The sequence below is a fragment of the Hoplias malabaricus genome, chromosome X1 (assembly GCF_029633855.1).
Source record: "Hoplias malabaricus isolate fHopMal1 chromosome X1, fHopMal1.hap1, whole genome shotgun sequence".
NCBI lineage: Eukaryota > Metazoa > Chordata > Actinopteri > Characiformes > Erythrinidae > Hoplias > Hoplias malabaricus.
In genome coordinates, this window is record NC_089818.1 from 2,581,318 (window position 1) to 2,598,879 (window position 17,562).

At 39.1% G+C, this 17,562-nt stretch overlaps 2 protein-coding genes across 4 annotated transcripts in view; both read right to left on the reverse strand.

Moving 5' to 3' along the window:
- Positions 1–1,682: 1,682 nt before the first annotated feature.
- LOC136675924 (retinol-binding protein 2-like) lies at positions 1,683–3,432 on the reverse strand. Of its 2 annotated transcripts, none has more exons than XM_066652736.1 (4): positions 3,360–3,432; positions 2,015–2,193; positions 1,838–1,939; positions 1,683–1,736 (listed from the first exon to the last, which is right to left on the reverse strand). In XM_066652736.1, exons 1-4 carry the CDS (start codon positions 3,430–3,432, stop codon positions 1,683–1,685), a joined length of 408 nt encoding a protein of 135 aa, XP_066508833.1. The 2 variants fall into 2 exon arrangements, with proteins under 2 accessions (XP_066508833.1, XP_066508834.1); XM_066652737.1 differs by having other exon boundaries at positions 1,838–1,927; positions 2,003–2,193.
- A 1,504-nt stretch (positions 3,433–4,936) lies between these two features.
- LOC136675509 (bromodomain and WD repeat-containing protein 3-like) overlaps positions 4,937–17,562 on the reverse strand; it is a 51,657-nt gene continuing 39,031 nt past the window's right edge. The window contains exons 35-44 of one of the 2 annotated variants that reach the window (XM_066652067.1): positions 17,475–17,528; positions 16,671–16,796; positions 16,429–16,581; positions 11,409–11,578; positions 10,984–11,162; positions 10,688–10,828; positions 10,306–10,452; positions 9,864–10,133; positions 9,320–9,451; positions 4,937–8,127 (exon numbers count right to left, since the gene is read on the reverse strand). In XM_066652067.1, the coding sequence (XP_066508164.1) occupies positions 6,818–8,127; positions 9,320–9,451; positions 9,864–10,133; positions 10,306–10,452; positions 10,688–10,828; positions 10,984–11,162; positions 11,409–11,578; positions 16,429–16,581; positions 16,671–16,796; positions 17,475–17,528 (2,682 nt within the window). In that variant the 3' untranslated portion in view covers positions 4,937–6,817. Of the gene's footprint in view, positions 8,128–9,319; positions 9,452–9,863; positions 10,137–10,305; positions 10,453–10,687; positions 10,829–10,983; positions 11,163–11,408; positions 11,579–16,428; positions 16,582–16,670; positions 16,797–17,474; positions 17,529–17,562 lie in introns of both variants that reach the window. The other variant, XM_066652066.1, reaches the window with a different exon arrangement.

Genomic DNA, 17,562 nt, shown 5'->3' on the forward strand with positions numbered 1-17,562 from the left:
GATTTGTTGACGCCATGAAATTTTGAAACAACATATTTTTTCCCTTACAATGATACATTCTCTCAGTTTAAACTTTTGATCTGTGGTTTGTGTTCTATTCTGAATAAAATATTAAATGTTGGCACCTCCACATCATTGCATTCAGTTTTTACTCACAATTTGTTTAGTGTCCCAACTTTTTTGGAATCCGGTTTGTAATTTGAAATAATGTGAATGTATGATAATGTGAATTACACACGGGTGCTGGTCATAAAATTAGAATATCATGAAAAAGTTGATTTATTTCTGTAGTTCCATTCAAAAAGTGAAACTTGTATATTATACTCATTCATTACACACAGACTGATATATTTCAAGTGTTTATTTCTTTTAATTTGGTTATTATAACTGACAACTAATGAAAACCCCAAATTCAGTATCTCAGAAAATTAGAAAATTGTGAAAATGTTCAATATTAAAGACACCTGGTGGTAGAAAGAAGTGTATAAGCAATAGGGATAACCGCACCCTGGAGAGGATTGTGAAACGAAACCTATTGAAAAATGTGGGGGAGATTCACAAAGACTGGTCTGCAGCTCGAGTTAGTGCTTCAAGAACCACCATGCACAGACGTATGCAAGACATGGGTTTCAGATGTCGCATTCCTTGTGTCAAGCCACTCTTGAACAAGAGACAGCATCAGAAGTGTCTCACCTGGGGTAAAGACTGGACTGCTGCTGAGTGGTCCAAAGTTATGTTCTCTGATGGAAGTAAATTTTGCATTTCCTTTGGAAATCAAGGTCCCAGAGTCTGGAGGAAGAGAGGAGGGGCACAGAATCCATGTTGCTTGAGGTCCAGTGTAAAGTTTCCACAGTCAGTGATGGTTTGGGGTGCCAAGTCATCTGCTGGTGTCGGTCCACTGTGTTTTCTGAGGTCCAAGGTCAATACTTCCAGCTGCTGAAAAACTTTATGGAGATGCAGATTTCATTTTCCAACAGGACTTGGCACCTGCACACAGTGTTAAAGCTACCAGTACCTGGTTTAAGGACCATGGTATCCCTGATCTTAATTGGCCAGCAAACACACCTGACCTTAACCCCATAAAAAATCAATGTGGAAGATGCAATACGCCAGTCCCAATAATGCAGACGAGCTAAAGGCCACTATCAGGGCAACCTGGGCTCTCATAACACCTGAGCAGTGCCACAGACTGATCGACTTCATGCTACGCCACATTGCTGCAGTAATTCAGGCAAAAGGAGCCCCAACTAAGTATTGAGTGCTGTACATGCTCATACTTTTCAGTTGACCAGCATTTCTACAAATCCTTTTTATGTATTGGTCTTAAGTAATATTCTAATTTTCTGTGATACTGAATTTGGAGTTTTCTTTAGTTGTCAGTTATAATCATCAAATTAAAAAAATAAACACTTGAAATATATCAGTCTGTGTAATAAATGGGTATAATATACAAGTTTCACTTTTTAAATGGAATTACTGAAATAAATCAACTTTTTCATGATATTCTAATTTATGACCAGCACCTGTATGCGAGCGCGCACACACACACACACATACACACACACACACACACACACAGTCCTTCCAGATCCAGCCGCAGCTCTTTATTAAAGTCGTGTATGAATATGCACAGTATTCTCCAAGATCAGATCAGACACAGGAGAGTGACCTCTGTCTGAACTTCACTGTTTCTTCTTAAACACCTGATGACACATTTTGTCCTGACAGGTGATCTCCTACACACACACACACACACACACACATACAGTATTAACAATAATCTGAACAGTAATAATAATTATAATCATTTATGATTAATACTAATAGTGGTACTTACAAGATGCAGCAGGTCTCCCTCAATCCAATGTATCCAGCCTCGGTTCTCCTTCTCACCTTTCTGCACACACACTAGCTTCTCTCCATTCCACTGCACTAGAGTCTGAATCACACAAAAAGCACAATAAATAACATACACCAGCGTCTTTCCATCCCACACAAACACTGTCCCACTTGCCTTGACCATTCTGTTGTCCAGGCCCTTGGTGTGCTCTTCGAACTCCTGCCCCACTGTAAAGTTCACCTCATAGTTTCTGAAAGTACTGAGTGTCTTTGTCTCAAACTTGTCTCCGTCCTGGACGATCACCTTTGTTTGTGAGAGATGAGCAGCGATCTTCCGGGTTGCAAAGTCAATGTCTGAGAGAGAGAGAGAAGATAACAGAAGATCAGGGAAGTATCTGGCCTTAGCTGCTCAGCTGAACCTGCAAGCATTAATAACTCTATCATTACAAAAGAAAAAGCAAAAGACTGAATGACTACAGAACAACTGCTATAGTCATGGAATATTTGAGACTCCTACTTCAGCACCTTAAATTCTGTTATACTCATGTATAATGACAATAAAGACTCTCTTATCTTAAAGCCATAAATCACGAAGCCACAGTCACAGTAAAGAAAAGCTTCTGGTGATTTATGACTTTAAAGGAAAATTTGTAAATCAAATAGGACAATGTTTTAAATATTAAATATTAAACAAATGCCTTCCACAGTCCTCAGTGCGGAACCCAAATCTGGCACCATGCTCCGAGATGGGCCCAGAGTCAGTAGTAGCTCAGAAGACACCAGCTAACGTTTGACCTTTGTCTAAAGTGAGCTGCACCATAAAAAGAGCTGCATAAACATCCATAAATATTAATGTGGACCTGAGGCATGTACCTGTCACATATTTAAAGTTGTCCAGAGGCACTGGGATGTAAACTATATCATTTAAAGTAGACGGTAAGCATCAGATTTTAAAATTCAGACAAGCAGCTGGTGAATAAGAAACAAATTTCCTTCATCATTGATCAACTAACTGTCCTTCTTGTCTTCAATGTTTTTCTGTCTTCCCTGTCTTTCTGTTTTCCATGGGTGGTAAAGCAATTATCTGGAGTTTAGAAACTGTTCAGGGGAATGACTCCACTGATATTTGTCATAAGAGAAGAACAATTTTCAGCCAATCAAACTGCGATCTCAAAGCTCGGTTATAAATGCAGAAGAGAACATCAGGATCAGGACATCTGAAATAGAACATTCCCAGAATAGAACATCTGTAATAGAACCTTTCCAGAATAGAACATATGGAATTGAACATAATGGAATGGAAATTTTCTAGAACACCTAAAATTGAACAGAAGAACACAAAGTGGGGGAACTCTTCCAGTGAAAACCACAATACAAATCTCCCTGATATCATTCTGCACCCACATAACCCACTCCCACCATTTCTATTCTGCATGAAATAAAGATTTCCAGTCATTTGTTTTTAGAGTCCAGCTGTGTTTGTGTTGTTGAAGAAAGGAAGAAGGTGGGAAGAATCTTACCTAGAGCCTTCATCAGCTCCTCAAAGTTTTCATTGCTTACCATCTCCCATCGTCCATTGTAGTCGGCGGGCATCGTGACTCTGACAGAGAGAGTGTCAAACTATGGTCAGAGAGACAGAGAGAGAGAGAAAGAGAGAGAGAGAGAGTCAAACTGTGGTTACAGAGACAGAGACAGTGGACAGAGTCCAGATCTCAGTCTTTTATAACTGGGTTGACGTCTGTACCTGCCTCTCAGCGGTGAGTTCATTCAGCTGATAAAATGCTTTATTTTAAGTGGAGTTTGGCTTGGATCCACAGTCCATTCATCTTCAATGCCTCCTCTGAGTTTACAGGGATCATTTACCGGGTCAGGGACGATGACGTGGGGCTCAGGATCCTCTAACAGAATATATACATAATTCAATATCAGCCATAATATTAAAACCACCTCCATGCTTCTCTCCTCAATGTCAACCCTCCCAGCCCCACTCTCCACTCTGGTCACTCTGTAGTTCTACACTTACACACGTACATCTGTTGCTCTGCATACATCTTATTCCCCTTTACCCCTGTTCTACATTAGTCAGTACCCCCACAGAGCAGGTATGATTTGGGTGGTGAATAATTCTCAGCGCTACAGCAACACTGACGTCGTGGCGGTCTCTGGATAGGTCTCTCCTATTCCTGGTCTCAAATAAAGTAACTACCGCAAAGTCGTCTTTCTACAGACGGAGACTGGAAGCAGGAGCATCTGATCTTTCTCCTCTCTCAATTCCTCCTCTCCCCCGCCATCCTTATCCTTAACACCATATCGTTTTGTCACTTTCTTTGTGGAGAAGATAAATAAAATCCACCAGTCTTTCACTTCTGCCACCCCCCGCCCCCTCCACTAGTAGTTACTATGCTGCTCTTAAATGGAGCCAGCTGACTGAGAATATTAGAAGACCCTCAAATTTAGACACTTTTAAATCAAGACTTAAAACATTCCTTTTTGAGCAGTTACAGCTCTGTTTAAAATACTCTGCACTTTTATTCAGTAACAAAGCTTATTATCATTTAAAATCATTTTTATCATGATTGAGCTACTGGGATGGCTGGTCCTCATCGTGATCTTGCTATGATGTGAAAACTCCTCAATTGTTCCGTCTGGAGATGCTAAATGACTTGTCGTGATTCTGGATGGCCAGCTATCGTTTGCAGCACATATTGCAAACCTGACAGTGTGATGCAGATTTCTCCGGTACAACGTCCTGCAAATTTTCTTTCTCAGGAGGCTGCCCAGGTGCTAGTCCAGTCTCTAGTCATTTTAAATCTCGACTACTATAACTTTCTCCTGGCTTCAATCTTCCATAAGTCCAGGGTAATCACTGCAGAGAGGGCTGCAGGGAATGTGAGAGACAGTGATTGTGTGTGTTGAGGAGTGGATACGCATGTGGAAATGGTGGAGTGAAGGGGTTGGAGCTACACTGCTGTGGGTGGAACAGATCAACACCACAGTTTTTTTTTTTCAAAAATGTTCAAGTTTCACAACTTACAAACACACAACAAGAAAGCGGGTTTTCCTTCTTACAAGCTTTTTAAAATCTCTTTAATTGGGTGCTGTCCTGTGCTGTAAAGCAGCATGATTCTGAGGGATTGACACGTCAGGTTTGAAAACGTACATGGAACAAAGGTCAGTGTCAGGTTACACCACAGTCATAAATAAATGCAGAGAAGAGATAAAGACAAAAGACTGTAATCAGTTCCGCTGTTAAACCGCAGGCTTTTATTTATCATAAACTCAACCTCTCTCACTCCAGACTTCACCTCTGAAGTGGCATCAGCTTTATGAAAAAGAAATTAAGAAAAGGTCAGGACAGATCAACTCCAACACCCCTTTATCATTACGTTGGGTACAAAAGGCTTTTTCTGCTCAAAAGTTGGAAAAAATATTAATACTGAAAAGTACAAGGCGCTAAAATGGCTTCCCAATATGAGAAATCACAATTTTTGCAGCAAGTACTGATTTGATTTCCTGTACTCAGCAAATATGTACCAATTTATACACTATGGCAAGACAATGCTTTCAGGTTTTACAAAATAATGCTCAACAAATTTAAATATGCAAATATTTGCTACAAAGTGATTCTCAGAAAACTGGGAAAAAGAAATCATTTCATATTTACAGCAAAAAAAAAAAAAAAAAAAAAAAAATTGAACTTTTGCAGCTCAAAAATCCCTTAAACAAGAGCAATACGTTAACAATAATTTTCAAGGAGTGTCAAAAAAATAAAAGGAAGAACATTCATCACAGTTCCACTGAAAAACACAATTTCATTCTTAATCTCAACAAGCAAAACAAGAAAATAAATTGAAACTGGTAAACGTAGTTGACCCCTGAGTTTCTAAACCAGATCTAGTGTAGAAAAACCTCAGTACAGTGTGAAATTTTAGTGCAAGCCTGCAAAGTATGCTTAATTGAAGCAGGAGGTATATCATAAATAGCACCCAAGCAGACAATGCTCCTCTAAATAAAAGAAGTCATTCCTGTTGTCCAAATTACAGAACACAGGTCGGAGCAACTGAACCGGCAGCACCTGCACACACAACGCCCCATTCCGACACAAAATTATATAAATATCCCTGAAACTGATTCACAGTATAAAGAGATCCAGTGCTTTTCTTTAATGTCTCAGAAAATCAAGTCAGCGTGTCTCTGTCCTTCATCTCATCTCAGCAGGTCCAATCCCTGGAAACCTGGTGGATTTCTGATATTTCTCACTGTGAGCCTGCAGTCAGAAAATTGATTAAATTTCTCTCATGTGTTTAAAGGCAGTTAATCCAGAGGGAGCATGTCACACAAGGATGGATCCCTCAGTGGATGTATATTCTTCACTGAAGAACTCTGTATGAGCATTGGGACCCTGACCCTAGCATATAATTTATTAGGGTTCAAGCATGCAATGTGTAGAAATGGCTTAATAAGAAACTTTAAGACATAATACAAATAATTTTATTCCAAAAAATATTTAAATGCTTAACCCAAGCCCAGCTGTGTTCCGTGACAATTAAACACTTCCACCTGGATGCTATGTCACAAAGGTAGCGCTGAACCATAAGATTATTTTATATCTGGACATTTAAGATGTATTTTTGCAACTAATCCTTTTTCCATTTAAACATTTTGGGAGACATCACTAACAAATGAGAGAGGGAGGAATAAATGGGACACGATTTGCTTCAGTTGTTTTAAGTGAGTGAGCGGAGGAACCTGGTTCTTCTAAAAGACATCCTAGGCTCAAATCATGGAAACGTTAAAGAGACAACAACACCAAATACTGAGAAACTGGAGCTCACTGGATGCACAGGGGTCAAGCTTTGATTACCCTCTGTATTAAAAGGAAATGGCTCAGGATAAAATCCCTTCCAATCAATGAGAAAAATTGTCACATTTTCTTAGTGATCTCACAGTGAGAAATGTCCACTGGGGTTCGAATGTTTCACTCGCTGTCTCTATAACACACAGTCCGTTTGCCTAAGTTTCTGGTCTGAATTTTCCTGGCTCTCAGAGGTTTCTCACAGGAGACGTCACTGTCTGAACTGTGAAGTGCTGTTCCACGTTTACGGTTCCTCTGGGTTCTCTTCTTGTTGCTCTTTGACTGTGAGCTGAACTCACTTTCGCCACTGCTACTGTAACTTTCACTATGCTTCCGCTTCCCATTTCTCCGCATACTTTTATGATCAGAGTGTTCCTCTTCGGATGGGCTGTGCTGCCTGCATGAAGAGCCATTCTGCACTTTCCGTCTGCTCATGGAACTATCAGACTCTTCAGAACTGTGTTTGGAGAGCTTAGGGTGCTTTTTTCTCCTCTGAGAAGGCTTCTCCCTTCTACTGCTTCTCCTGCCTTCTTCATCTTCAGAGTCTGAACACCTGATACACTTACGTTTAGAGGAGGAACCTGGAATAGGTTTTCTCCCATTTCCTGGTTGATCTTCTTCATCTTCCTCAGTCTCTGTGATGTACTTCTTCTTGGGGAGAACTCGGAGTGTGGCTTTTCGTCTGGGAGATGGTTTCTCTTCTGGTTCAGATTCATCGCTCTGCTGCCACTCTTCCGAAGACTCTTCCTTTTTGTTCTGGCTCTTCTTGCGCCTCCAGTTCGACACCTCCTCACTTTCAGAATCAGAAGAGTCTGACCTGCCTTTTGACTCTGACACTGTTCTTAACTGTTTTTTGTTTTGGATCTCATATTCACTGCTGCTTGAATTCTCACCATTTATTTTAACTTCACCATTGTCATCATCATCATCATCATCAGATGTGATTCTCCTCCTTGAAGTGATGTTCTCTGTTCTCTGTCTTCCTGACAGATAGGCACCTGCTGCGCATACATTTGAGGCAGATGCTTGTTTGTGGCTTTTTAAGGTGGTATTACTGGTTTTCTCTGAGTATTTAAGGTCCTGTGCGTCCACTTTTCCTCCATTCTGATGAAGGTGTTTCTCATGCTTTAGAGCATCAGAGTCCTCTTCAGAGCTTCTGGAACTCTCCTGTTTCTTTGTAAAATTCTTCTGTCGCCTCATTCTGGAGCGATTCTCCTCCTCACTTTCTGTAAGTTGTTTTATTTTACTGGCTGCAGCTCGTGCCGTCTTCCGGACAGACTTTCTTCGGCTAATGGAATCCTCATATTTCTCCTCCTCCTCAACATCTTCCTCATCTTCTACACTTTCATATTCACTTTGTTCTCTATCGACCTCATCTTCACTGTCCTCTTTTTGGAGGGGTCTGCGATGTCCGTTAACTTGTGGAGAATCATCTGCAAAAAAGACACAAAAAACCCACAAATCCTTTAACTTTATCAATATCTTCTAAAAATGTATAAAATTGTTCATAGGTGGAAGATTCCTGCAGCTGCTCATTAGGTTTCCTTCTGCAGGAACTCAATTTCAGCATCTAAGTATTAACTATTTCATTTTTAAAGTGACAATAACTTTGTGCTTTTTCTACATGAAATAACCTAAACACAGCTTAGGTTTCTTTTTACTTTAAGAAATTAAACATAAAAAGTTTTTAGGCAGCTGCTATTATTCCTGAATCTTGGAATTATCGTTCAGGCCAAGTGGTGACCGTGCCCCCTCTCTGCATCAAAGTCAGACACTGTGGTGGCCGCTCCCTTTATTCATTTTATATTCTCCTGTTTATAGTGGAGTGTTACAAAATGGTGGAACTGGAAAATTATTAAAAATAAACTCTATTATTTCACCTCTGTCATGAATTTTTTAAGCAAGCTTCAGGCATCTGAGCCTGTTTATATTTACAAAATACAGCAGAGTTGCTCAGAGACAACATTGGCATTCTTTTGAGCTTTTGTCATTAAATAAATATTCAGGAGTATTAGCACACTTTTTTGTTAATACTGTGTTTTCTGTGAACTCGAGTCTGTAGTTTATGGGAAATGATGTATATGTTTGAATTATGCTCTGCAAATGAAGCGCATAGCTGGGGTCACACAGTTTTCCGGCTATAAGACTTCCTGTGTTTTAAAGCCAAATCACCTTCTTCCCCTTTTCAATCTTTTCCCCTTTTCCCACAATCTTTCTCTTCTTGAGAAACTCCGGAGTATCAGGTCTGTCTCGGAACGGTCAATCACACATGCAGCACACAGAGGGAGATTTTCTACCTCAGACAAGGGAGATGAAACATGATTAAGGAGTGGTGCACAGCGATTTTACATGTGCAGGAGAATCTCTGGAACATTTCCCACGCTGTTCTCACATGCGCATACTCTGACTTTACCTGGAACATTTACTAGGGCTTGAGGAGGATAAGGTCTGGGTAAGGTCTGGGACGAATGTTGCAAGTGGTCGCATTCACACATACACACACACACACACCTCCGGGTTCCGGGTAAACATGTACATGTGTGAAAGAGGCACTCGAGATTTATCTTTATCTTTAGTTTGTGTGCACAACTATTCCATTTGTGTCTCATCTCGGATCAGCTTCACCTTTCCGTGCAGTTCTCCTGGATGATCGGATGCTGGCTGCTCTATCCTCTCCGTTCTGATGTGAAACAGAGAAGTTACTGTCAGCCTCGCTCTTCTCCTCCTCACTCTCAGAACCTTCACTCTCACTGGACTCTGCGCACAAAAATATTACAGATTTCATCAGAGTGAGCTCAGTCACCTGGAATTTTAAAGAACATTTTTCTACAGAGCGGCTCAGCCAAGAGTTAATCAGAATGTGTTCGTACAGGAAGAACAGAAAATTGTGGCTGGTATAACAGTAATAAACTAAATAATCTATAGTAAACAGACAAATCCACCAGTTTATATTTTTATGGCTAATGGCTAATCTATTCCCAAACTGACCCCAACTGTTAAATCAGGAGCTGGAAAGAAAAATAAATCCAAACTGGACACTTCTAGTGGCTAATAGTTACATGCTTTCATAAGGACATAATAATAGGCAGATGGACAATAATAACAGGCAGAGGAGCTTAATGGATGTGTTTCTAATTAACTGGTCAGCATATTTTTGTGGGCGTCTTACTCTCATGCTGGTGTTCCTCGGAGTCGGAGCTGTGTAGGACCGCAGCGCGTTTGCAGGAACGAGAGAGTGGTTGGTTCTCCTGCTCTGAAACCTCATCTTCTTCAGAAGCTTCCATTAGTTTCATTTTACTGACTGCAGCTAGTGCCGTTCTCCTCCGTCTCCGCACGGCGTACTCTCCTTCTGAATGTTCTTCATCAGAACTGCTGCTGTGCCGCATCTTTCTGCGCTCCATACGAGACGAATTATTCAGCTCCTTCACATCAGCACCGCCTTCTGAGACACAAATATAGTGCTGAGGTTAAACTACCTTCATGAACCTGGAGTTTTCAAAAATCTTGTAATTCGAAAGGGTTAAAAAAAGAAAATGCATTAAAGTTCTTAAAAACCGTGTATTGTTAAAAAAATGTAAGTTAATATTGTGTTTACTTTAACAAATAATAACCTGTTTTTCTGTGGTCAGCAGTTGAGTTCCTGGTCAGTCGTGTAGATCTGCTCCTGCTTGTCTGAACTCGTTTTAATGAGCTGGATTTCTCAGAATCATCTTCCTCATCCTCTTCACTGGAGTCTTTCTCACTTTGGGTCTGAGCCACTGCAAAAACAAAAACAGCAGATAATACAACAGAAGATAAAACTCACAAAAAAACCCTCATTGAGCTCCAGCCTCTCTAATAGAGTTTGGAGGGAGCGGATATTGTTTGGATAATCTGCTGAACTTGAGAAATTAGATTGTCTGAATATGAATCCAGGATCGAGAGTCCAAGTTAGATCTGTGTTCAGAAATTCACAGATAAATGAAACTAGACTTTACACAGTCATACTCTCACCCCGTTTTCTGGGTTTTTTTGGCTCTCGGGTCTCCCTGGCTCTCCTTGAGGCTCTCGTTTCTCGCCTGAACCGACGTAATGATGAACGGCCCTTATCATCATCCAAACCATGAAGAGACACCTCACTATCAGAGTCTACAGCTGGGAGAGATTAAAACATTCACAGTTAGTGTTCACCTCTCTTTGAATAAGTGAGTGTAAAAAACAAGGAACACATCTGTACTGGTAAAGACCTGGAGGCAAACTCAGTAATCCTGTCAGACTGAACAATCTGTCTCTGTGTTGAGGAACAGTACCTGAAGAAGACAACGCGCCCTTAGAGCCCTCAGAGATAAAGTCCTCGGATGCAAGTGCAGAGCTACGTCTGTTCCTGCGACGGCGCTCTTGGGCAGATGTCTTGGTTGAGGTAGATTTGTTGGATTTGATTGTAGGTGCTTCTGTGTGCTCCTGAGTATTAATAGCAGCCCTTTTCTGACTGAGGGGAGACATGAAAGAAAAGAAACTAACAGCTCAGGTGTCTGCTGCATCACTGAATTCAGCAATGGGAAAAGTTTTGTTTTTGTGCAAAATTAATATGAGTAAATATCAAGTCCCATGGCCCGGTCCACTGCCTGGTGATTGAGAGGTGCAATGCAAGAATCCAAGCTGCTGACTACTTTTCTGATCTGTTGAAAAACAACCCACAAGGTAGGATACATTTTACATAGAAATAAAGCCACACCTCATGGACTGTGGGTTGGAGAGCATGTGTTCCTGCTGCTGAAGTCTCCTTCTGAACCTCTGACTGCGGCGCAGACGTGAGCTGCTTTTTACTGCACTTCTGTGATCGGAGATGATTCTGCGAATGTGCTCCTCAAATAACGCAGACAAACGTAACGTCATACTGTAAATCTGTAAATCACACAAGAGCAACATGGACATCTGGTTAAAGGAACACTTATGTATTTTTTCTACCTTAAAATGAAAGCTTCTAAATGAGTGTAGTGTTCCAATAGAGCCTATGCAACTTCTGAATCAAGGGGTGGAGGTCTTTCTCTCTCTCAGCACTTTATGGCACAAATCACACAGGTGTTTACCTCACTACAAGAAGACTCTAGCTTGGTATTCCCAGTATGGATATTATGGCAGAGAAAGCAAAAAAAAGTGGGGGGGGGGGAGGGGAGAGAAGAAAAAAAAAAAAAAAAAAAAAAAGCGGCCATACAAGAGTTACTGGACTAGAGTGAGCTGAAACAGATATGAGGACACAAGGTGTAGTACTAAATAAGTTGCGTAGTAACTTTCTTCATGTGTTTGTGTGTTAGTGATAAGTTTTGTTTATGAAAGTGGGTCCCACTTTATATTAGTGTCTCTAATAACTGTAGCTACCCATGTACAACATATGCAGCAACAAAGTAACTAAGTAACTACTGATGAATTAGTACCTGTTACAGATAAATTACAGTACTAAAGCTTATCTAATTACATGTGTATCAACTTCAGTTCTGCCTTTTGTAATTAAACGAGTGGATCTTCATGTAATTATACACATGTAATAGCATGTGAAATAACATTTGTAATGAGACTGGAAGACTTTTCTGGCAGGCATGTATTAACTTACATCAAGACATTAAATTGGATATGCTATAGTTTCTAACATTTAGCTAATATTTATGTTATTGTTGAGACATTTTAACCTGTTTCAGCTTTAAACCATTCTGTAAATGTGATAGGACAGCAGATGTCCATTATTACCACTAAATTATTACATAGTACCTACATGAGTACATATCTCATTGTAACACATATGCTATTACTCCAGATTTCATAAACTAAAAGTAATTTAGTACATGTATCCTAATAATGACAGTAGACATATTAGTATAGCTTGAAAATGTATTGTAATATTCATATTTACTGCTTTGTGTTTGCCAGCTGGATAGATATATTTGAATTATTGTGTGTTGTTTTATATATTGCTTTGCTGATTGATAAGATCCATAAATCCTGTCATCTTTATGGGCTTTGTTGTTACATTAATATTACTAAAGATAAAATACAGTCTTTCAATAAAACTTGTCTAAATAAGTTGAATTATTTTGAGAATATTTTAAATATAAAACAATTACACAATAAATTATAAAACATTAATATTTGTTTCTGTCTAATAGTATCGCTCTGGCTCGCTGCCATATTGCTGTTGCGTCTGTGACCAAGTCATGAGGTTGGTTATTTGGAACTAGACGTGGGAGAACACTCGCGGTCGGGATCTTTCCAGCACAATCCTGACCCGCACTTACCAGATGCTTTGCTGTGAGTGAGAAGTCCATGCTCTCTGTGCATAAAGTCCGTGTGGAGACCCTGGAGCAGTCCATCAACAGCAAGTATTGTAGCTAACTTTAGCTAACGATTTCTGTTTAGCTATTTAACATGTAAAAGGTACAGAGTAAAGCTTAAAACGTCAGTATATGTGAAAGTCTATTTTACTAAATCATCAAGTAAGCCGATGTTAGCAAATATCCCTAGTCAATATCTGATTGATAAATGCAGTTCAATTGGGCAGCTAGTAGGCCTGCTACTTAGAATCACCAGCTTGCTAGTTATAGTAGGCAGATGCAGTGGTGGTATCACCTACCAGGGCTTAAAAAAAAGCCATATAAATGTTAGTGAAATCTGTAGTTTAAACGTAAAGTTTTACGTTTTTGAAGCTAGTTTACTAAGAATAAGACTGGGAAACTACTGTATAGCGGCATAATAATGTCTTAATTTACAAAAATGGACTGCAAGTTAAGCTACCTTGTCAGTAAAACAAAGGAATATTGTAAGTCTGTCTTATTTATTTTCATCTTTTCAGCTTATTCCATTTCATGGTGGCAAGAGGACAAGCAAAGAAGCAGAAAGGCATACCTGTCCCCAACAGCAGGGGTGACCAGTTTTCACAAAGGGCTGAGGTGGCTGCAGACTTACACTCCATTCAAGCAGGAGCACACTAACTATAACTAACCAACTGTTCAAAGGAACATTAAGTAAAGTTTTTTTTTGCTTCTGGAACACCCCCTAGTGTAATTCATATTTACAGCACTGTACTGAAATCAGTCGGGAGGGTTTGGGAAGACGGTGGTTCCCTACCCTCTTCCACAACTCATAGTGCAGTTTATGCAGTGCAGAGGACAGAGTAGCAATAAAATATGCCCTGTTCTCCCTATTACAGGTCAGTGGAGCAATGCAATGATTTTGAATCTGTAATTATATAGTAAAAATTATTACATAATGTTTCTTTAAAGAAAACAACAACTTGATTAAAGAAACAGTGTAACATTTTGACCTTAAAATTACAGATTCAAAATCACTGCGATACTCCACTGACCTATAATAGGAACCAAAAGGCCTCTGTTATTGCTACTCTGGGGGACATCTGAGATATATATATATATATATATTCATCTGTAACCGCTTATCCAATTCAGGGTCGCGATGGGTCCAGAGCCTACCTGGAATCATTGGGCGCAAGGCGGGAATACACCCTGGAGGGGGCGCCAGTCCTTCACAGGGCAACACAGACACACATACACATTCACTCACACCTGGTAAAGAACTGGAGGCACTGTGTGACTGCCACACTACCTGCTGCGCCACTGTGCCGCCTATATTATTTTATTTTTTTCTCCTCCATGTACAAAGTGCTCGCTACGAACCCTAGCATTGTGGGGGCTAAGTGGGGGATTCTTTCACTTCAGTGCAGCTAGCCAACACCAAAGAACTTCTACATTTAAGAGGCATGTATGAAAGTGGACTGCTTTTATTATTATTATTATTATTATTATTATGTATTAATTATTTATTTACTTTCAAAAGTGTTTTTCGGTTTGTCTTTTATTTTTCATTGAGTTTACTAATGCAAGCTAATATAAACTAATGCAGTTACCCCAAGACAACCAACCTCATGACGTCATATTCAACGACACAACATGGTGCAACACTTGTCTAATAAGTGGCATATAAACTGCTTGTTATTTTTATTTTAGTGTTAAACACAAGATTTTTTTTAAAGAATGGGATTCGTCTTATAAATTATGTGAACTACATCTACTGTTTCTTGTCCACTTTAAAATAAGTGGACAGTTCTTGTGTAGTTGGTATGTAAGTACTGTGTTATTACAGAAAGGTATAACGATATGATTATCTCACCATGTTACAACACAGTTATTCCTCAGTAATAATGTAAAAGTTACACAATGTATAGTTCAAATTAGTGGAAAGTTTCTGTGTAGTTATGTAGGTATTACATAATTCTGAGATTTCTTAGATGTAATAATAATGCAACATATTTGAATAATTTCATAAATGTTACATTGTGAAATAATAGACATCTGCTGTAGTATCACATTAAAAAATCAGTTAAAGCTTAAACTGGTTACAATGTCCTAACAATACCATAAATATTAGCTGAATGGTAGAAACTATGGCAAATCCAATTTAATGATTATTTAATGATTTATGTAATTTAATACATACCTGCCATAAAAGGCTTCTGGAACAACTGAAGTTGATACACATGTAATTACATAAGCTGTACTACTGTAATTAATCTGTAACAGGTACTAATTCATCAGTAGTTACATTGTTGTTGCATATGTTGTTAATGTGTAACTACACAGTTATTACAGACACTTAATATAAAGTGGGACCCGAAAGGGTTATAATCTGGTTTTTGAGAGTTACTGTGCAGTTAGCCAGGGTTTGCAGCTGCTAACTTTAGCTGGATTAGCTTGCTTTTTAACATTAGAGTAAGTAAGCGAGCGAGAGAGGAGAGAGGGGTGAGAGACTTGATTTCACAATAGTACTTTCAAGGAGCCTTTAACTGGGCTCACACCTGCACCCATAGCTCTTCTGCGTACATGTCTCCTTGACAAAGTTGTTGTCAGAGGTGGGTAGTAACACACTACATTTACTTGAGTAACTTTTTGCATAAATTGCACTTATATTCAAGTGAAAACTATGCTACATTAAAATGACTCTTATATTTGTAAAGAAGAGGTACTTTCCTCCGTTACATTGAGCTACATTCTGTTTGCTACTTTTTTTTGTTTCCGTCCAAAGCACAATCTCTTTTTTTTTGAGAGCCAGCTGCTGTTAAAGCTGAATAGTCAATTAACAGATAGAACATGCAAATACACACACCATTTATGTGAAGAATGCCTTGTTCTTCTTGTTATTATTCTTTATAATCTCTGCCTATTGAGCCCATTTTTTGTTAGTGAACATGTAAATGCACATAACTACATACACAGTTTATGGTTTGCATAAACGTATGTACAGACTGCCTTTTTTCTTGTTCTATGTAACCTCTGCGAATTGAGCCCATTGTTTTGTTATTAAGTTATTGTGGCTGAATTGAATTTACGTTACTTTGCATAGATTGATTATTGTTTTAGTCGTTTAAGAGAGATTCTCTGGCTCTAAATTTGTTCATTGCTGTTTTATATTTTTGTGAATTCAGGTGTATTATTTGACATCCTGATTCTTAAGTAAATTGATTACTCAGCAGTTAATCAGTACTTGAGTAGTTCTTTCACTTAGTACTTTTTACTCTTACTCAAGTCATTACTATTAATTATTAATAGTAATTATTAATAATTAATATATTGTTACTTTAGAATATTAATTAATATTATAAAGTAACAATATTCTTACTAGAGTAAAATTTTTGGTTACTTTACCCAACTCTTGAAGAAAAGCAGAGTGTGTGAAACTGGGCACTCAACCTTTGATTTCTTGTTTGGGGTGTAGGCTTTAGCATTAGCGAAAATGAGCCTGGTGTCTTTGCATAAGTCGGTGGGATTTTCATAGCGGTCTTCTTCAAGGGTCTTCCGGACTGTCTCTAGATCCATGGGGGTATCTATGATATCTAAATAATCCTGGAGCAGAAACACACCGGACAACTTAACAAGAGCACTGACCAATGTGGATTTAAAACAGTGACAATACAGTCCATAACTGAACTCACAGGATACTCGTTCTGATCCACAGGCTGCCGGAAGGGCTCAGAGTCCTCACACTGGAACATGTAGTCCAGGAGCTGTTTACACGCTTCCTTCCAGGAATCCCTGTCCTGTGTCACCTCTACTGGAAACTGGACAGAGAGAGGACAGGGGAGTTCCATCTTTAGCATGTATACTTCACTCTGTCCACCACCTGAACGTGTGGAGTTAACTTTTTTTTTTTTTTTTTTTTCTCAGCATATAATAAGATCACTTCTAACATTAAGAAACTTCAATGTTGACCTCTGACCCTGGTTCGCCTACAGCACAGCCATGACCTCACTTGTCTTGACTCTAAACACAGCTCAGCTAACTGCACTAATTAACGACATTCCACTTTAAGATTTACACCTGTAAAAAACCCACTGTATTTTTTTTCCTTTAATTAAATTCTACTGTCACTGGCCTTCTACCTGGTCTTTGCTTAAACTGTTGTATTTCTGAGAAAAGATCTAAGAATGCTGTGCCACCGAACACTCCATCTCATGTCTACGTCACCGCTGCTTAAGTGAACCTGGGGTGTATGTCTGGATTTAAGCTGCTTTGCAACAAAAAATAAATAATCCAGTCCTCATGAACACTAAAATTTAATTCAATTATCCCAGTTATCAGTTAATGTCATCAGCTTACCAGCTGTTTAAAAAACACAGTATGGCAAAGACCTTAGCCTGGAACACTGGCAACTGCTACTCTAAAGGGAAAAATCTTATAATTTAATGTTGTGCAGTATTTGTTTATTTATTTTTTAAACATGAAATATGAGACATTACCTGGTGTGCTCTCTGCCCAGAAGAAGTGCCTGGAGCATCAACATCTTCCAGATCCTACAAATAAAGCAGTAAAAATACTGTAAAGCAC